The sequence below is a fragment of the Lichenostomus cassidix genome, chromosome 5, assembly GCF_008360975.1.
Source record: "Lichenostomus cassidix isolate B80296 chromosome 5, HeHo_3.0, whole genome shotgun sequence".
Taxonomy (NCBI): Eukaryota; Metazoa; Chordata; class Aves; order Passeriformes; family Meliphagidae; genus Lichenostomus; species Lichenostomus cassidix.
The window spans coordinates 39,422,152-39,443,568 of NC_139486.1; the positions used below are offsets into that span (position 1 = coordinate 39,422,152).

Sequence of the window (21,417 nt, forward strand, 5' to 3'; positions counted from 1 at the left end):
CATTACTATGCTTCTCTCTCACCTGAGCTGGTACCTCAGACAGTGACAAGCACAGAAGCCTCACAAGTAGCATAAATTCCAAACTGAGAACATTTACATATTTTGTATTTTTATTACATTCATTTTCATTACATTTATTCCCTCCCCGGATATACAATGAAAGTCACCACACCCTTTGCTCTCTGGATGCTGGAGATCTGCAGCAACACGACTGCAGCAATTCTCTGATCCTCAGCATCTCACTACACTGCCCCACCCCTTCCCCAAAACTACCTCATGCTTAATGCTTAAACCAAACACCAACACGGGACACACAGATACAACCTGAAAGGCCTCTCTATGGATGAATGGCACACACAGCAGTGGCCCTGCAGACAGGGCACAAGCGTGCAGCATCAGGAAAGCACTGGACACATGACAGCATGCTCAAAGGAGAGGATGATATTCAAAGAGGAGCTACACCCAAGTTCATGGCACCTTGGCTCTTCTTATGCTCCTTTCATATCTGCATTTAATTATTTGACCCTTGAGGTGAGCTGGCACCTGGAAGCCACTTTGGCTGAGCCTCTGAATAGATGAGGAAGCCTGTGAAGGTGATGTACTTGCCGTGGTTGCTGTAGGCACCATAGCCGTCGTGCTGGTGGCTGTAGAGCCAAACGGTGTCCCCGTATTGCAGAGGCAGCATGATACTCTGGCTCTGCATCTCCCGCCTCTTGGAGTGGTTGTCATCATAGATCATGGCCTGCACCTCATTGTGGTTCTTCATCAGTTTCACTGACATAGTCTTAAAGGGCATTTTGCCAATGGTGAAGGAGAAATAGTATGCACCAGGTATACGGCACGTGAAGATGCCAGTGGAGGAATTGAAATCTTTTCCAATGTTCACGAACTCTGTGTCAAACGTGATTGGCTCGTGCTGGGTTTGCTTCTCATCTGTCCCCAGGAGACTTTGTGAGCGGGCAACAGAGAAGGCAGAGCGAGGGTCTTGTACCCTGTTTGGCTGATCAGACAACACGTGTCGCTGCGAAGCTTCATTCTGCTCTCTGGGAAGCTGCTGAATTGTGCGAGGGTGTGGCCCGAGCTCTTGAGAGCTAAGAGCATTCTGGAAGAAGGCAGAAGTGTCTGGATAGATCAGGTAGCCATTGAAAGTTGTATAGGGGCCCACGTTGCTGTAAAGGGCGTATTTGGGATCTCCATGTAAACGCAGCCAGACTGTGTCCCCGTAGTCAAGCTGCAGCATGGCACTCTGGCTGGCTACCTTCCGCTCCTTGCGGTGATGCTCATCGTACACTATTACCTGCACCTCATTCTTGTTTCTCATCAGCATGACAGACAAGTTTTTCTTTGGGTATTTCCCCACGGTGAAGGAGAAGTAGTAGGCTCCAGGGATCCGGCAGCGGAACAACCCAGTCTTGGGGTCAAAATCATTACCAATATTCACATACACTTTGTCAAAGGTAATAACCATCTCAGAGCTCCCTTCCATGCTGCTGGTTCTGGCCACAGAGAAAGCAGAGCGAAATTCAGCACTGGTGTCTGCTGGGAAGCCATCTGTAGGGAGACCAATCATGCAGCAAAGGAGGCCAACGATGATCTGAATGTTCAGTGTCATTGTTGTATCTGAAAGAAATAAAAAAGCATATTTTAGCAGGAATAGTATTTATTTACAGCTCATACGGCTCTGTTGAAATCCAGACCTGAACCTTGCTAAATAGACATGAAGATCTGTGTCCAAATATTGAGAAGTTTCCAGTGTATTCTCTGAGCAGTGCATGGGACCTTACCTTAGTTCCGATCCCAGCACCACCTTTATATTTTCCTAGTGAGAGCTGAACCTTTTTTTACTTGTACTCACAGGAAGAAAAAGAAAATTCTCCTCTGAAAGCCTGACCATCCTACAGCTTGTCTGCAAAACACCGTGTTGCTCACACTGCAGAGGGATCTCAGAGCTCGCTGGGGCTTTGCCAGAGCTCCTTTTTGTTGTGCCTTTTTTTATTTGTAAGAGCAAGGATGAAACAAAGCCCTACACAAGCCCTGCATTATACAACTGAGATGCAGCTGAAGGGCAGGGAGGAGAGGACATATGCTCTAGAGATTCCCATGCAGATGCCATTGCCTCACAGTGCAGTAGCTGTTTCACAGGATGTGGAAGCTGGAAGCCAAGTAAGTTGTTAGATCCCGTTATTCAGACTTCAACATGAATCTGTGAAGAGTGTAAAGAAATATGACGGAGAAGAAATGGTTAGTGAAGGAAAATAATAGAGAAAATTATTGAAAGAATAAAGAAAAGAAGGAAAACTATAAGTAAAAGGAAAGTCTCCTAAGGTATACAGTTCCTGAGAGAGAACTGGAATACCAAAAATGGGGAAAAAACTCCCTACCTGGATAATAGACTGGACATAAAAATTTCTTTGACCCCTAAAAAAAGAGGGATAAATTAGGAGCTAATATGATTTTCTGCTTCTAGTTTCTGTGATTTTTTTTTTCTGGACCGAGGCCAAAAATTATCTATTAGTGCTTTCAGGCTGGAAACAAAACTGCCAGTCATTCCAGTGAGAAGCTTCTCTTTGTGTCACCTCTCTGTGCTTATTAAAATATCATTCAGGCTAGGAGGCAACTGCCTGGTTTGCAGTCTGCTCCATCTGTCACCCCAAAACTGGTGCCTTGCCAGCCTACAAACAATGAATTCACAGACCAGCAGAACAGAAGCAAAACATGCAGCTCATTGGGGGGAGGGTTGAAGACAAATCCTGCATTAAAAAGGATAAAGGGGTAAATATTTGAATCATCTGAGATGGCCCAGTAATAGAAGTAAAGCAGACAGAATCCACGCAGGCAGTGAGGTGGCAATGGGATCCTGCTTTAGCAAGATTTGATACCTAGAATCACTCACCAGCAGGAATTCAGCTTGACCCCAGTCTCTGCTCTTTCACCCTTGAGAATAAAACTGAAAGCTGAGGTGCAGCTTCAATACAAAAGAACCCAAGAATTAATTAGATTCTCACTTAATTACATGAAAATGGCACACCAGCAAAGATTAAAGGAGATATCCACCCTTGTCCCAGTTTTACCTTAGATCACTTCCCTCACAGACATCTGTAGAAGGCTTGTAAGTTTATCAGTGAAGGGCTGAGCAAGGAGAGTTTGCTGTTCAGTGGAGCAAGGATGAGCTGCTGATCAGTGATAAAACTGAGCAAGGGTAACTGAGTGATAACACTGAGCAAGGACAACACTGCTGTTCTCAGTGCTGAAGAATGTTGAGACCAGCTGGACCAAACTATCACCCCCAGCACAAGGACATGCAAGACTGAGGCTCCCTGAGTGAGGCTGGGAGCAGCAAGGATGTGCAGGTCCTGATATGGAAGTGGGGGCCAGAAGTGCTCAAGAGAGGAAACTAAAACGCTGCCAACACATTTTTCAGTACAAAACATATTTTGCTGACTAAGCCTGAGAACACATAATCTAAAAAATGCATGCTTTGAATGCTCATTAATGTCAATCACTTTATACTATAAAAGGCCAGTGCCACTTTTGTACAGCAAAGATTTCTACCATACCTCCCTAAGGTGTCTGGATATCCTTCCCTTCAGTGGGGACACTCCTCAAAGTTATTCCTAGAGGTTGAATGAAAGAGATTTTCCCAGTTGTTCGTGTGGGTAAGAAACATCAATCTCTGCTTAACAATTATTATACTACCTTGAATATTATTACTTTAAGATAATTGCTTCAAAAACAGCTTACTAAACTAGTAGTTATAGCTATCCATACTGTGTAGGAAATAATTCTGATTCAGCTTTTTTACCCCTAATCATTATAGCAAGAAATTTAAATAAGTAATTAATTTTATTGATATATCTGGTTTGCCACCCTTAATTCCACAGGACAAAGTTGTATAAAAGCTAAATTACACCTCTGTAATTCTTTAGATATAAACTACTGACTAAGTCTGGGGCTAAGATTGGGTCCAGCTGCACCCAGGCTCCTCTCTGAGAAAGAATTTAGAAAGTGAGGGGGTCCTTTCTGTACTTAGTGACTTCTGTTTGTGAAGGGGGGCCCCGCTAATAAACTTTGTCTGAAGCTCCCATTCTGCCTGAGACATCTCCTCCATGACCCTGAATTCAGAATGGAAGAATAAGAGACAATGGTCATAAAATCCAAAGGGGAAGACTCAGGCCAGACATAAGCAAAATAATTCCATAATGAGGCAACTAAGAATGTAACAGTTTGCCCAAAGAGACTGCGAGAACTCTATCCTGGGAAGTTTACAAACAAGACTAGATTAAGCTGTGAGCAACCTGGTCTGCACTCAGTGTTGGCCCTGCTTTCAGCAGCAGCTTGGACTAGAGACTTCCTAAGTCATGACTCCTGATTCTGTAACTGAATCCCACGGCAATTGCCTCCTCACAGTTAACATTCACTCACTAATAACCCTAGCCATGGCACTTACATGGAATTGACCAGCTAATGGCAGGTCCAACAGACAGATTATTTTCCATCCAGCAAACTGAAGCATTTTCAGTGGAACTATTAATCCATAACTAAGTGTTATGCATCTGCTTCCATGCTGTCTTTATTTTCCCTTACTTTGTCACTTAGTTTAGGGCAACGACTCCCTCTCTTCCCATGTCTGTGCAGCACTGGGCTACTGCTGCCATTTAAATAATACTAATAGACTCTAATATCCAACCAAGAACTAAATCCCAAACCATCACACTCATGAGATCAGCTTCTGGTTCAGCAGTACTATTTTTGCAGAGTGCTACACCTAGCATGGCAGGCTCATTCCAGCTTCCAGCTTAGAAAACCAAGCCCTAAAGGCAAATTTACAAAGGCTATTAGATGTTTCTGATTCCTACTCATTCATTGTTATTCCAGTGATCACCATGGTGTGGCTGCACGGAGAACCAGGATGACTGTGACATGGCTGCATGCTCTTGAGACAACAAATGACAGGAAAGGATTTGGCATTTGCATTTTTAGCAACAAGCCTGGCTCTAAAATGCTGCCTGTGCTCCAGACCTTGCTCAGCGTATCCAGGAGTCAGGGAGGATACTGCAAGCACATCACTGCTGGCCAAACAGCATAAAAAGACAAAACAGCTTAATAAACTGCATAGTGAATCTTACCTTATGATCCTTCAAATGAACACTATCCACGTTTCTGTTCAAAAGCTAATTTCTCTGTAATAAGGTCACTTATTAAGCATTGGATCACTCAATACAGTTGCAAAGACCCTCTGCTGCTGCTGTCCCTTTTTTATCAGCTCTTTCCAAAAGCAAGTCACTTAAATGAGGCAGTTAATTATGCTGCATTTCCATTAGCAAGTTGTTTCCTTGACAGCTCCCACTCAACACCTTCAGTACTATTTAGGTTCTTTTAAAAATAATTTAGAAAGTATCTAATAACTGCCTCTCACACTAAACCAGTCTAAGAATAATTTGCCAATCAATAGGAAAACTCATCTAGCTACAGGGGTGCCACAAACAGAGGCAACTCATGACAACTTTTGGAATTGATCATTGCTATAGTAATTCTGAAAGATAAAGCTGCCAAAAATGTCCTGTTGCTCCCCCAGAAACTGTTTCTGGTGCCCAAGTCTTTTTTACTGGTACAGCTTTCTTCTTGCAGGGAAGAGATAGCATCAGGGATTTGAAGCTGGCCACGGACACCAGCCTTAAGTTCATGCTATGACATAAGTTTTAAAACTGAAGAGTGAGGTGAAAGACCCAGGCTAGAGATGGAAAGTGGGTCTTCATCCTGTAGCAGCTGTTTTTTCCTCATTACATTTACATACGAATCAGGGTGCTTGGTCCCCCACCCTTCCATTCTTTATCATCCCAACACTACAGAAGTATGCAATGAAGCTGAGCAGACCCAGGGATAAACTCAGTATGCTACTGCCTTTACTCTAGACAGTGGGACAGCAGCCCACAGAGAAGTCAAGAAACTAATTTTGGAATAAGAGGTACAAAACACAGGATGCAGCTAAACAATTCTCAAAACTGCCAGCATTAAATTAATGACATGAAAAGAAGAGCCTATAATGATACTGGGTCACATAGTAGAACAAGAGCTGCAAAACTTTCTTGAAAATAAAGTCAGAATTCACCATTTGCATGACCCAGGAAATTTTAATAGCTTTGTTTCTGCTGGAGGTGATTTTTCTGTCCTGGAACAGAATCAATCCACCAGTGAAAAGACAATTAGTTTTACTCTTCTATTGAGTCATATAGATTTACAAAAGGACATTCAACAATAGAAAGGTCACCCCATTTCTACACTTGCAGGACAGACCTACTTGTGAAACCCACAAGGGTTTTCTTTTCATTCCAAAATATTAATTATCCAGATTCCCTAGTCCTACCTTATGCAAGAGTCCTTTAATTTCAGTGGGAGTTTTGCCAGGAATATCACAGAAGAATGAGATATGAAACAAAATTGAGGCAGTACAGTTAGATCAACTGTTACTAAAAGGTTTTTAAAATCCTGTAAGCTGCAAGAGCAAAGCCCTGTTCTTCCTAGCTCTCACCCTAATATTTAAAGACAGCTGCAAATGTTTCAATTATTTGAATCAGTGAAAGCCTGTGTAATGAACATCCTTCTTGGACTATAGTTAGCAAGATTTTTTTTCCCAAGATACCACATACTGTCTGTTCCACTCATCCAAAACAGATTAAGAGCATCAGATAATGATGCAAATGCATCAGTTCTTCCAACATCAAAGAGAAATTAATTGTAGCACACCCTCAAAAGCAAAATCTGTATAAAGAGTACATGAGTAACAAAATCAGTGATTCACTTATGGCTCTGGCCTTTCTCTGCTTTTGATGAATGTGGGTTTTTTTAACTCTGGCACAATCCTGAGAAGTAAAACATTGTCTGAAGCATTCAGGATGCCTTTTGGAAACTATAAGTCCTACTTGGAATGACAGACATGTTTGGCATTAATATAGAAAGTTTAATTTTGAATGTTTTCGTTTCTAACCCTTTTATTCTTTCTGTTTTATTGTTACACACCATGGCTTTTTCTAGCAGTTTTTCTACACTACTTCGTTCCAGTGAAGTAAAGTTTAGCTCTCAGTAAAATTTCCACTCCCTCTAGTAACAAATGAAAATTCACAGACAATCAGCAGGTGTTTACTATAGGTAAATATATCTACAGTATAGGTGGATATTTGACCTTTTTTGAACCACACTTCCCTCTATGCATCTAAGCAGCAGTTTGCTTCAGTGCAGCTGAATCAGTATTTTCATCCTCCAGTCATGCTCATCAGAAGAGGAGTTTCCTGGGCTATTCTCAGAGTTGATTTGTCAATTTTCTTTAAATCCTTAGTCATAACAAATCCTTAGAGATGTTAAAGGTCATCAAGATGAGAGTAAATATTCCAATTAAACACAGGCTGCACTGACTTTCCTTCCTTTTCCATGTCACCTTCCACTTTTATTCACATTCCCAGTCATCCAGCAGCATGTATAGCACCATCAGTTGGGCAAAATCTTGCAGAGATTCTTTAAGGTTCGTCTCTAATTTCCTTACTAGGAATGAAAACAACTTTTAATAGTAGGTTTATTTGCCCAAGAACTGATAGGAACCTGTGGAACCTGAGTGGCACAAAGATGTGCCAAATAGGAAAGCAATTTTGACTGTCTGTGCATTACATGAACTGCAACTTTTGTGTTTCACCTTCCTGTTGAAGACTATTGTACTTGAAATTGTGATGATAATACAAGAGATACTGGAACCTGTGGTGTGTTCTCAAGGTTTGTTCATTGTCCTCTCTGTAATGGTTTTATGTCCTCAATTTTCTTTCTGTGATTTTGTGCTCCTGCACTTTGTATCGGCCAATATATGATTTTAATTTAACTGCAATGTAATCAAACAAAGAACAAGTTTTCGATTTTACTTTTCTGTTTTCTCTTATGGCTGCATAGCCACACCTTCTCTCTCTTTCTCACTTGAGTGGGCAAATCATAATTTTTTCCTGAAACTGTGCCTGCAGAATTTGCTTTCAAACCCTTCCCCCACTCACTGGAATGCTGCCCTCCAGTCATTTCTCTAACACCTGCCACATCACCCACCTGAGTAAAAGCTAGAGGGAATATGCTGGTTCTTGCTGGTTGATCATCAAATCTCAGGTTGGGATGAACCTGTGGAGTCCAGCAGCAGTCCCCTATGGAAACTAATGGATAGCTGAGTGCCAGCTGGGATTACATGCCATGACAACAGGAAACATTTTTGTTTCATAGTTATGTCTGAACTCACTGCCTGCTACAAGCTGATTTAGGAATCCACCAGTTTTCACGAGTTGGGTAAATCTGGTCCCCACCCTGATTACCTGCAGTTAACAGGAAACTTTCAGAAAGTATGAGATTAGTTTTACTTTGCTTGATAAATCAACTTCTAACACTACATTTAATCAATGGAAACACTGCTGTGGTCATTTTGTCAAAGGCTACACAACAATATGCTTTGAGAAAATGTCACATGCTACCGACTACTTTTTCTGACAGTAGGCTTTGCAAATCCATCTGAAAAAACTCTCCATGTACTGGGGCATTTTCCTACAGGAATGCTGCTTTCCTTGTGAGTTTTTTAGCGTGTCTTGACAGGTAAGTCAGAAAAACATGCTGTCTTTTAACATCAGCCACCACACTCAGCCAAAAACGCAGATTCACTCCTTTTCATGCCCTGCTGTTTCATTACTGTGGAGAAACTCAGAGAACACTGAATTGTACTGCAGTGCTGCTCTTCACTGTCAAGATGCAGCAACGTCTCAATTTGGAAATTCACTGAGCTCTAGTTTAGTGAACAAGGTGATAAAAGGTATTAAGTATCTTTCATCTCTGCTCTGGCATTTTCATTTCTGCCCCTCCTCCTTCTGGGTCAGGACACAGACCTGGAGCCAGAGAACAAGCATCATGCACTCAGCAGTGGCCAGTATTATTCCAGCAAGAAAACTCTGTGTGGGGAAAAGGAGGTATAAAAGTCCACATAATCATATTTTTTCCTTGTCCTGTTCTCTAACGGTCCAACAGGATCATAGAATCACAGAATGATTTGGGTTGGAAGAGACCTTAAAGATCATCTAGTTCCAACCCTCTGCCATGGGCAGAGTCACCTTCCACTAGACCAGGTTGCTCAGAATCCCATCCAACCTGGCCTTGAGCACTTCCAAGGATAGGCATCCACAACCCTCTCTGGGCAACCTGTTCCACTGCTTCATCACCCTCACTGGAAGGAATTTCTTCCTATTATCCATAATAATTCTGTTGCTTTTGCACCCAGTGAATTGGTAAACAGATCAAGAAACAATCACAGAATAATTACTGCCTGTGATTATTCACTATCCTCATTTTTGTCCCCAGACGGTGTCTTGAGAAAGAGACTTCCCCTGGTATGGAACAGAAGTTCTTGATGAACAATGAAATTCTGCAATACATATAGTGATCTTCAATATCAATTGCTTTTAATGAATCAGGTTTATCCAATGCTTGTCCCAGTATCACTCTTTCTTTTATATCTACAGATACAAAATTAAAAGCAGCAAAGTAAATCAGCAGGGTTAGTAACTGGCACTTCACAATCAGCAATGTGTAGTTCCCCATTTTCAGTGGTTTTACCAGTGAAATCCTTGTGACAAGACCTCTCAGAGGAAGATCTATAAACAGGTGGAACCTGAGCTCTCTCAATTTTATAGCCATTTTACTAGCCATTATTTCTCAGAAGGCCATAGCTGTTTCAAACGAGACATCTCAAGGCTGTGAACTGATATTTTATATCTTCAGGAAAATCACAGTTTCTGCTTCCACTTCTTAAACACAGAGTATATTTTAGTCCATTGATTTAATCAGTTTGTCATCTTTTTCAACAGGGAACTGTGAATTTCCTCCCTAACACCCTGCATAAGTCAAGTTTTCACTTCACAAGTTTTTGAACTTGAACAAGGTTTTTCTGTGACAATCTGACACAGAGGTGCTGCCGCCTACAAGGCAGAATCTATGGCTCTGGATAGAGGGACAGAGAGAAGCATCCGCTGAACAACGTCCTCAATACACACATACCTTTACAAACCTTTTCCAATATCTGCTTTCTAGATTTATATTGTTTCCAGTATTTAAAAAAGCCAGTTCCCTCATAACGGCAGCAGAAATGCTTGTGTGACTATTTCTGTAAAACTCCATCTGCACTGGGGAGCTGCTGGTAAAAGGCTTTGGCATTGCCATCAAAAAGTGCTGCTGGACACTGCTGTTCACTCATCAGCTCCTCATTCACAGGGAGGAAGTGCTCAGTGCTTGTCAAGTGCTCACAGATTCCTGGCTCATCTGTGTGACCAGCCAGTTTCCTCCCAGGCAAAATTGCCTTTGACAGCTTGAAGCTGAAGCCTCTGATTTTTGCTTATAGGAAAAGAATTTTGTTAAAATACTGAAATAACAACTGCAGCAATGTAATGGCAGGTGTTACCTGACTTTTACCCTAGTTGGACATAATATAAAGAACATGAAGGATATGGCTGCTCTGAACCCTGTTATGCAGATGCTTTATTTAAAGCAGGCTTGGATATCATTACTTTGCATTAAATATGCAGCTCCTACTGAAAGAAGGGCCATTTGCAACAGCCTACACAATTTCCTCACAACCACTCTGAGAAATTATAGTCATGCACCCTAAACCCAAACATTCATATTCAGTTTGTATTTCAAGAGAGTGCTTCCTCTATTCAAATCTTTCAGTGCCCTACCTTCCTTGTAGCTACTTCTATCTACCACCACTCCTTTTCTAGACAATTATCAACATCTTCCACCAGGAGAAACATTTACCATCTGCAGAACCCCCTCCAGCATGTTCAGTATTTTTCTGCACAGCCTGTCTTAGATTTCCTCACAAGTTTCCTAGAGAATAACCTCCTCACCTTGTTGTCTCCTCCTAATAGTAAAAATAGGATTTTTTTACATTAGCTATATTTGCTTTATCTCCTTCCAGAACCACCTTGTTCCAAAGCTAAACCTCCTTTAGCACTGGATCACAGTAAACCTTCTTTTGGATACCGTTTGGGTGCCTCAAATAAAGACTGTTTCATACACTCATATGAGAAGTGAAGACAGTAAAGGGAAGGATGGGAAGAGGAATGATGAAATAAACTCGGGCAAAGCAGCACAAGCTGATGTAAGGCACTGCTTAGTCCTTGGGTGGAAAGGATGTGAATTCACTTTGAAATATCTGGGGCATCAAGTGACTGGCTTTCAAAGCATATAATTATTTTTCCCAAGGTGTTCCAGCAGTAATGGCAGATGGGGGGAAGAGGAAAACCCATCACAGTTTGTATAGTGTCACAGTTTGTGCTCATGTGTCCCAGAGTAAATAAAAATGAGAATTTCTATAAATTTATGGATAATTTCAGTGCAAAGGTGTTTAAATTACAAGGGATTAGTATGCTAATATGTTCACAGGGCAACACCTCCATGAAAACAGGCTACTAAAAAGTGCAGCCTAACTTTTTATTTTTTTCTTGTCTTGCTCATTCAACACAGATTCTTTCCAGTAGCTGCTTTGCAGCCTTTCAGTCCTAGGCTGTTTTCGTAGAAAAAAATTCCCTATTGCCTGCTTGGTATAAAAACACTTCCAATCCTGCCAGTATATCTTTAACTTCTCTAAGGGCTTTTCTTTTTGTCTGATTGAAAAGGTCTAAAGCCCGAGGACAGAGAAAAATCCCTCTCCCTTTAGAGGATTAAAAAATTATTTGGTTGTACTCAGAATGTGTTCTAGACAGGATCTTATCTGCAGCCCATCACTGCAGCATCTGAAAGAGTTGATCATTGCTCTCTTTTTTCTTTCTACCTGTCTTGTCACAGAGATCCAGGATTTTTCACCATGCACAGGGGACTGTCTGTTCCATTTATATTAAACAATATATGTTAAACCCTGAATACTACAGGACCTAGATTTTTTCTCTTTGGATAAGTGCCTAAAAATATAAACTGTAGGACTATGCTTTACTTTATTCTTATTCTGAATTCCATTTTTAAATTTCATTTAAAAAAAACCATTTCCTCTAAAAAAGCATTTTTGAACCACAGCCTTTTATTCAATGAATAAAATACTAGAAGAGTTTGTATTTTCAGTTCAGATAATTTTACTAACTGCTAATCTTCATTAATTTCTTCTTCCATAGTACTTTTTTCAGTATTCACAGACTCAGTCAAGCGTCTGCCCCAGAGAAATCAGAATGTCCCATTCCTTCCCCTTTCTTCCAAAGAGTAGAGACCTCTTCCTGACTGTCTTCTAGAAAGCTCTTACTCTTCTTCTTTTCAGAAAGAGCTGGTCTGTGGTCTTGATGCTGTGCTACCCTTGGATATCAGACAAACATCAGAACAAGGTCAGCAGACTGCTTTTATTTCATTTACACAAAATGACAGTGTTGCCTTCATAAAATGAAAGAAGAATGGTCTAGAGAACTTAAGATGTTAAACAGTCCAAGGTGCTTTCCCATGATAGGATCACTAGCCTAATTTAGCCTAATGACTGTCTAACCTGTTCTTAACATGCCTTCAGAACCTCCCTAGATCAAATATTCAACAGTTTTTATTATCCTAGCTCCTAGAAAATTATTCTTGTAGTTTAAAATAATCATCCTTTCTGCTTCTTCTTGCTTTCTGCTCCATCCACCATGAGCCCAAAGAAAAGATGACTCCCTCCTCTATTTTTTCTCTGATGACTGTTATATTCCCCTGTCAAACTTCTGAGCTAAAAATTAAAATTATTTCAAATTATCCACAGGTCACATTTTTCTGATCTGTGATGAGTCTTGCTGACCTCCTCTGGATTCCCTCTGGTTGAATTTCATTTGTCTCAAAGTGAAATAACCAAAACTTTGCACGGACTCCAAGCTGAGGTTTTAGCCTCAGAGCTAAAGGGTTGCTTCTTGTCTTCCAGAATCCCGTATCTTTTACATATCCTAGCAAGATGTTTGCCTTCATTTGCAACAGCATGACATTGACTCATGTTCACCTTGTGATCTATCATAACAGATTATTTTCTGCAGAGTTGCAACCTAGGCATTTACTTCTGTCTTGTGCTTATCTGGTTGGTAATTTCTGCCTTATTGTAGTACTTTGTATTTATCCCTACTGAATTCCATTCAGCTCTTTTCCTAGAAGTTCCTTCAGTTTGTTGGGAAAATTTTGAATTTCAATCTTCTCCTTCAGCATATTTCAAGTGTAACAGTTTTATGTCCCTGGAAAATGTGATACACCCAGTCCTTATATTACCATCCAGGTTCTCTTAGAAAACACCGAACAAAAGCAGATCCAGGACACCCCAACAACAGCCACTGTGTCAGTGTTAAGCAGCTTGTGACTTCACTGAAGGACAGGTGCATACTAAAAGCATACAGATTATGAGCTCTGAGTCTTTTGATATTATTTAAAGAAGATCTGCCTGTTCAGATAATCATGTTTTCCCATTTTATAGCCTCCCTCACCTGCAATGCCCCATGCCTCACCAAAGCAAATATTTGCATTAATGTGCAACCATAGTCAAGAATATCAACTTCTGCTTTGAAAAAACACAAAATCCAAATGAAATCTCTCACTCTTATTCCAAAAATAGCCTTTAATATGTAAAATGAACAAAAGCCAATTCTATTACAACCTGCTGGAGTACTGAAAAAATAAATGGGAAAGAAGTAACCACTTCTCTTCATAGACTTGGGGATATATTAGAAATGTCCTAATTTATGACATTCTCTATAGTTACAACAGCAGCATACATTTCAAGGGTAGCACCAAGGTAGCTGGTTGATTTCAATGGACTAAACATTTCCTTGGCATGCAATGGCTGCAGGATCTTTTCCTTGGAGCTGAAATGCCAGCAATGATGGTCACAAGCAGGCACACCACAGACAGTAAGCCTTTGTGTACACTGGAATAAAGATGATCTGGTATTCCTCCTGACAACAGAGGCTTAACTCTCCCGTCTAGCCCTGACTCTTATTCCAGTAGTCATTACCACAGTGCCCCCAGATTCCTTAACCCAATATGAACAGTTGTCTCTGGCACCGTGGCTGAGGCCCTGGCACAGCAGAAAACATTCATGGTGTGAATTAACCAGCTGGAGGGTAAAGAGGGAGAAATAGGGCTTTATGAATTTTCCCTGTCTCCCAATGGGGCCCTAGTAATCAATTATTAGCCCCTGCAGTAATCACTTACTGCTTGCTCTGTGATCATCTGATTCTGGCAGCGTTACCTCTGCTGGAAACCTCAGACCTCTGATTAGATGCAGCAGGCATTCCTCCTTTGTTCTCTAACCTGTCTGGAGGAAGCATGCAACTAGAGAGAAGCTTTACACGGACAAGAAAACACTCAGGGGTAGACTTGGTATTGACAGAGCGCCAGCAGCACAGCAGTCTTGTAGTACTGGCTAATCTTATTTGAACATCATGTAAATTTCCTTACCTAGGAAAGGATCAAAGCAAAAGGTACAGGAAAGCTGAGAGGAAAAACAAAGTCCTGACTTTACTTCAGCTTGGATTGGTTGGCCGATGGGATCTATACTAAATTTCTGTGTGCCAAAAGAGAAGAGGCTTTTAATTTCTACTGAGTGAAAATCAGAGCCAATATTTCAAACATTGTAAGATGAACTAACAAATTGCCAAGCCTTAATATATCTTCCAAGACAGTACAAAGAACCTCACCCCTAGACTAGCCAGTAAACTGTAACTCAGTGAAACATCACTGAATTAAAATAGTGATCATTTTACTTAACTGTGCACCTTGGAGTAGAATGCAAGCTTAATATTTTGGGAATTTTAAAAGCTGGCTGAATGGAAGAGTTCAGGAGTAAAACCCACCAAATCCTAACATGTGATCTTAGATGCTGATAACAAAGCCCTAGACTTCAGCATCTGTAAGTCTCTAGCAATTTTAAACCCTATTTTTTTCCTCTACTCTTTTGCCTAAGAATCAATGCAGAGATTAGTATCTCTTGGTGGGAGACACTTCTCAGATGAAAATATTATATTTTCTCAGAGGTACTCCCCTCCTTGGAAATCTACTGTCACTATCGTATTAGCTCATTTCAATGCTTTCTGCATATAACTAACCATAAGGATGTGTGGAATTCTGGCACAATGACAGTGATCACTCAGAGGCTCACTACATGTCCACTTCCCACCAGCACTGGCCTCTTTTTCTTTCGGTCTTTGTATTACAGGGTGCTCTGCATAGAAGGTTCAAGCTATCTTGTCTCTTTACACCTTTGACATATAATTTTTCTCTGCATGCCTGTGTTCATCTGGGTTACTATTTTATACAAGGGTAAGTGTTCCAAGAGCTGGTGATGAACAGACAGCCTTGCTGCTATGCTGAAATATGCCTTTTATCAAAATGGAGACAATAAAACCTATCATACACTAAGTGACTAGAGGTCACAGGATAGTTATTCTGTTTTTTCATGAATATAGCTGCTGCCATTGTGGGCTCACTCAGCCTTCTGTATTCAGAAAATATGAATGGTTCACAGTTTATGAATGAAGAGCACAGCACAATGGATAGATGATTACACTTTTAAAATGTAAATAACAACATAACTAAAACGCGTATAACACCAAAAAAGGTTCCGAGTTTTGGTGCCGAATCTCTGGTTGCAATGTATTTTATTTCTGCATCTGTTTCTTCATCTACTAAACAGCAAATGTCTTTAGCACCAACTAATTATCAGATTTATACCAATCCTATATTGAAGCTGTAGGTTCTCCATTATGGTAACCAAATGCCCTTTAAAGCCATTGCTTGTTTCAGATGGAAAATACAAAACTCATTTGTAGAGCCTAGTCCATGAACCATTCAGTACTTTGAATTACAGCTTTTTAGAGGGAAGCAAAAGGAATGTAGAGGATAAAGGTGCTCTACTGGGAATCCTTTTTCTTCCTTGACATATCTCTTACTGCTACAAATTAACCCTTAAAAACGGCTAGAGAAGCAAACAGCTGCCATATGCCCAGATAGGATTGCAGCTTCATTGGCAAAGTGTTTCAAACTCTTGTTACACATCATGTCCCTGGAGAAGAGAAACTGCAGAAGGTTGCAATAGCATCAGAATGAATAATTGAAGCTCAGCTCATTCAGTATGTGCATAAACGGAAGGGTCACAATGCTGCCTTCTAGTCAGCTGGCAGTGCAGAAACTCACCAGTGTCTAATAGATACATCATCTGGAGATACTGACCTACTTCTCTGGGAGCTTTAAGGGAGAGGGTTGAGGAGATGACAGTGGGATGGCCAAGTACACATGGGATTAAATTGTATTATCTAACAGAAAATCGTACATTACAGAATCAATTGCATATGCTACTCTTGGGAAAACCCTCGGGACTTAGTTCTACAGAGAAACTAGAGATCCATGCAAGATTAATGCTATTTCCTACCTGAGAAACTGGCCCTGTGGGAATCTGCTAGGATGCTCTTCCCCATGGCGAGTCCCTGGGAGGTTTTCCTACCTAGGCAGCACGACAAGTGGGGCCAAAATTTTCTACCCTTCCCCACAAAACTCGACATCCCTTTAATATTGGAAATAAAAGGTGTGAGGGAGGGTAACTTCCCGCTATTGTCCAGCCGCTCAGTGGGCACGGAAGGAGTACAATCCGCCCGAGCGGCCGCCCGCGCCCTGCCCGCCGCTCCGAGCCATGGGCTGGGACACCGCAGGATGCCCCGAGCGCAGCCCGCCTGCTCCAGGACGGCGGCGGCCGCCGCCAGAGCCCCGACGGTCCCTCCGCTCCGCACCGGCGGCCTCCCCACAGGAGCCGCCGGGCCAGGCCCGCCCTCGGCCCCGCTCCCATCGCCCCTGTCCGAGAGGGGGATCCCACCTCAATGCCCGGCCCTGCAGGTGCAGCCCGGCCCCACCGGCGGCGGCTCCCCCGGCACGGTACCTGCTGCCCCGCGGCGGCTCCGCGGCGGCGGCTGTGAGCGCGGTGCGGAGCGCGGTGCGGAGCGGGGGCCGCGGCGCTGCCTGCGCACTGACAGCTCGGCAGCCGCGGCGGCGGCGGGGGCCGGGGCTGGGAGGGGGGCTCGGGCACCCGGGGCTCCGGCGCCGAATCAGTGACGGGAGGAGGGCCCGGGGGCGGGCGGGAGAGGGGAAGGGGAGGGGGGCGGCGGGGCTCGGGGCTCGGAGCCCCTGTCACCGCCGCAGCCCGGGCGGCCTCCGGGAGGCGCCGGCGCCCGGGGGCGCTGCGGGCCGGGGCGGCGTGTGGGCGCACTCGCGGGCAGGGGTGAGCGAGCGATGCGGCGATGCGAGACAGCCGGGCTGCGCTCCCCGCTGCCTTCCCGGGAGGAGAGGGCGCTGGGAACGGGCGCCGCGGGATGATGCCCTTCGTTCGGCACAGCGGCGGCTGCGGGCGCTGAGCGAGGCGAGCGAACTGCCGGCGCTGCTCCCCGCCCGGGGCATAGGGCAGCGGTGCGGGGCTGGCCGGACCGCGTGCGGTGGCAGCGCAGCGCCCTCCGGTCCCGGGCCGAGCGACACGGGACAGTGGTGCCAGCCCGGCGGTCTTCGGCCAGGCTGATGAGGGACTGGAAACAGCCTTAGCTAGACCAAAGGATGTGACTGGGGGAAGCGACAGGCTTTTGCCTGCTCAAGATCATGTTCTTGTCTGACCTTCTGCTCTGGAGACTGAGTCCCAAAGCATGTCTATAGACTAGCTGCGTTATTTGGTTTATCAAAAGCTTGTATCTCTCCCTGGAAAGCTTGGCTTGCCTTAGATCATCACCTCACAACAACAAGGCTACTGCTTGTTCCTTTGAAGGCTGGCATTGATTTTTGCTGACAGCTAAATAGTAGGCTTTTCACATTTCTGATCTGAGTTGAAGAGCAAATTTGGGGTTTTGTAAAGCATGTTTACTGTTAACCCTGTAAAATCTAGTATTGACTTCCAAAAAGATTTAAAGACCTGAATGTTTAAGAAACGTTCTGGCTCTCCTACACTAAAGGTCTTTCACCCTCCTACACCCACTGTAGGTGGAAGGAATTTAAATGCCAGCGTCCTCACTCAGAGTACAGATGGGACACCTATAATGTTTCCCCTAGTGGATTTTCCAGCCTTTGTTGCTCTGTGTTGGCATGCTCTGCTATCCAATCTCCATCTGCACTTACCCTCTTGTGGCACACACCAGGACTTTCTCCTGTTGCAGCAGCAGACACATTTGAATCAGTTTTCACATAAGACATGTACCAGTCACAAGGCTGATTCCTACCACAGAGAGAGAATGAGAGGGAAAAATAAAAAAGCAAAATGCTTTCTTCTGAGAGGAAGAGGACTGACAGATGGAATGACTAGAAAGTAATTTACTCTTTGGTGTGAGGATGCAATTTATGGTATAGCAAGAACTTCCTTCTGCTCAGCAGTTTGTCTAACGTGGTGTGACATCATATTACAGATCTGCCACCCTGCAAATCCTCCCTAGCTCCCAGCACAAGACGCTGCATTGTCCCTATGTTATATCTTTTTCCATCCCTCTTACAGAGCAAAACAAAGGCGTTGATGACAGGCAGAATGAGACATGAGAGAGTTAGAGGCTAACCCTCATGTGGATCTGGTAACAGCTGTCAGCTGAGCAGAGTATATCCTGGATGGGCTCATATCCAGCTGGTACTGCTGGCTAAACATATTTCGTGCTCTCTTTAACAGCTTCTTTACACATTTCAAAGGACAGATTACTCAACACCCAATTTACTGCTCCTGGAGGAATGAATGGACCACTGACTCCCGGGATATGAGAATGCTCATCTTGGACATAAACTAGACAAATGTATTCATTTTCATCCATTCCTAGCAATGATTGCAGTGATGAGTAATTATCAACAGTATGATAAACTGTCATAAATATCTCTGTTGTCACTGGGGTTAAAGTGATTGAGTACTAAGATACCACAGTATTATAAAATAGATGTATATTTGGCATTGTCCTGTGTAGTCCAGATGAGCTGTGCTCTGTTCTGCCTCTGCCAGTTTTCCTTTCTCCCTGGGGCACTACTAGTACATGCCTCCTCTGCCCCAGCTGACGAAAGGCAGAGGGCTGAGAAGAAAACTGTGCTTCCCCCCAGTAGCAGCCAGTGGATTTATTACTTCTCCTTGGAAAAATGCTAAAACAGAGCAGAGCTGCCTTATCTGTGGGTTCCTAGGAAGGAGGCAGGAGAAGGTAGAAGTTTTGTGCGGGGGAAGGAATACACTTCCCAAAAATGGAGAATGGAAAAAGTCTTCTATTCCCATCTCATCCTGTTGACTTCACTGCAGGTGAAAAGTCTTCCTACAAGGGCATGTCCCTTGAAGCCCCCTGGGTGCATTAGATGCTTTTTTGGTGTTAGTATTATGAAAATTCTCATGGCATAACTCATTAATAACTGGCATCCTTGGAAGTGTAAGAATCAGTGTTACAAAGTTCAAGACTCTGTGGAAGAGGATGCTTTATTTATTTTAAATAAAACTGATTTCAGTCACTAGCACTCATTCACTCCCGTTTCACACATTCACTCATAGTCACAAGCACCAGGATGTGTGTCTATGTGGTCTGCTCAGGACTCTGTGTGTGTGTGACACAGAAGACAGGGGACACTAGCTACTCAGTATGCCTCTTAGATTTGTCTTGATCAGGCACTACAAAATACAATTTTGACAAGCTATTTTATGACCTCTGGGAGTCAAGCAGTCATGGCATGACTGTGACCTCAGTTTTGTATTCTTCATCATCCCTAATTCTTAGGCAAGCCTGCTGCAGATCATCTTTTTTCTCATTCTGGGTATTTTTATTGCTGCATTTCTGTTGAGAGAAAAGGGATGGGCCATCTTTGATGTGACTGTATTGGAGCACAGACCTTCTGGTCTTGATGTATGCATATTCCTTATTACCTATTCTATTGTTGTTGCTTGTACCTGTGTTAAAAAATGTGCCATATTTTTAATCCTTGATCTTTATTGTATCACTATAAAGATAAAAAATGTCAAAGTAAGTAGTGACTCAAAAAGCCTAAGGTTTAAAAAGAATACCTCAAGAATACATAAAGACTCGCTAATAGGTAAACCAACTGATAGTGGGATAGTGTAAGGCTAAAAGAAATAAATCTCTGTGGTTCATGTGTCAAAAATCCTGCATTACGCTGCTGCTGTTTGCTTATATATTACTAAACTGGAAATGGAATGATCAGCTCTTAGCAGATGATATCACATAACTTACAGCAAAGCCTCTCAACAGCAAAAGACATCACCAATAACTATCATGGGTGAATAACTAACAGGAATTTTTTGAGACCCCACCTGCAAATCCTGTTCTTGGAAGTAAAGGGATTTGGCGTACTTTGTTTTGGTTTGTTTCTTTTCATGTCTGGGTTTCTATGATTCTGAATAGCCTACTTAAGAGAGATATGTGTATCATTTCCCTGAGAAGAATTTAAAGCTTGAGTCTTGAGGGTCATTGATCATATCAGGTGACTGGAGTGTGTTGTAATGGCAGAAAATTAAGTGTAGAGAAATTCTGTGTTGGAATTCAGAGTAGCTCCAACTAGAAAGGTAGATCAGAGGGAAACCATGATCACATTTCTAGAGGAGTAGCTCCATGCCACGTGTGTGGATGAGAAGGGAACAACAGTTGTGACCAGTGCTGGATGTGCTGTGTTTTCCTTTTTTTTTGCAAGTTGAAATTGATTCTGGGTGCATGTGGTGCATGCCAGCAAAAATGCAGCGTAAGTTCTGTTCACGTGATTGAAGTGTAATTCTGCATCTGGTAGGAGCAGATTAATATTTCCTGAGTGGCTATGTTTGGAATCACTGGCAGGGGTCACAGAAAAAATGGCATCAGGAAAACATAGAAAAGTGGAAACCTTTGTGGCTGACTGGTAAACACTCAACTTATTGAACAGGTATTAGCCTCCCAGCAAGACACCTACCGAGGAACTTGTCTGGCAAAATGTAACAGCAAATTTCTGGAGATATCTGATGGGAGTTCTTGCAAGAAGGGGAGCAATAGCTGCTAGTGACTCCATGGAAAAAAAAAGGACAGATGAAGGCAATAGCACAGTGATAACAGGGCAGAATGCTCCAATTGTGAGGTGCTTGACAGACATGAATGCTGATTTTTTACACCAGAGAAGTGGCCAGGAACACAAAAAATTGAGAACAGAAGAATATTAAAAAAAAACCCCAAAAAACCTCAGTGTATGGAACACAAAAGGTGTCAAAGAATCTAGAGAAATATTTCACTGGTTTGTCTCCTAAAGCTACAGCCTGAGAAAAAAAAATACAGTTCTTGATGATAAAGAGAATTTTGATATAGCGGACAAGACAAGAATGTCAGAATGATTCTCTGACTAGAATATTGAGGGTTCACATAACCTGTGCAGGAAGGAAGGTGTGGTATAATTTCATGAAACTTAAAGTTC

The 21,417-nt window shown here is 42.7% G+C and overlaps 1 protein-coding gene across 2 annotated transcripts; it reads right to left on the bottom strand.

Moving 5' to 3' along the window:
* Positions 1 to 92: 92 nt before the first annotated feature.
* On the bottom strand, positions 93 to 17,070 carry C1QTNF4 (C1q and TNF related 4). 2 transcript variants are annotated; one of them, XM_085062592.1, is made up of 2 exons: positions 16,922 to 17,070; positions 93 to 1,620 (listed from the first exon to the last, which is right to left on the bottom strand). In XM_085062592.1, the coding sequence occupies exon 2, from the start codon at positions 1,610 to 1,612 to the stop codon at positions 512 to 514; it is 1,101 nt and encodes a 366-aa protein (XP_084918718.1). In that variant the 5' UTR covers positions 1,613 to 1,620; positions 16,922 to 17,070; the 3' UTR covers positions 93 to 511. The 2 variants fall into 2 exon arrangements, with proteins under 2 accessions (XP_084918718.1, XP_084918717.1); XM_085062591.1 differs by having other exon boundaries at positions 16,859 to 17,008.
* Positions 17,071 to 21,417: the final 4,347 nt, after the last annotated feature.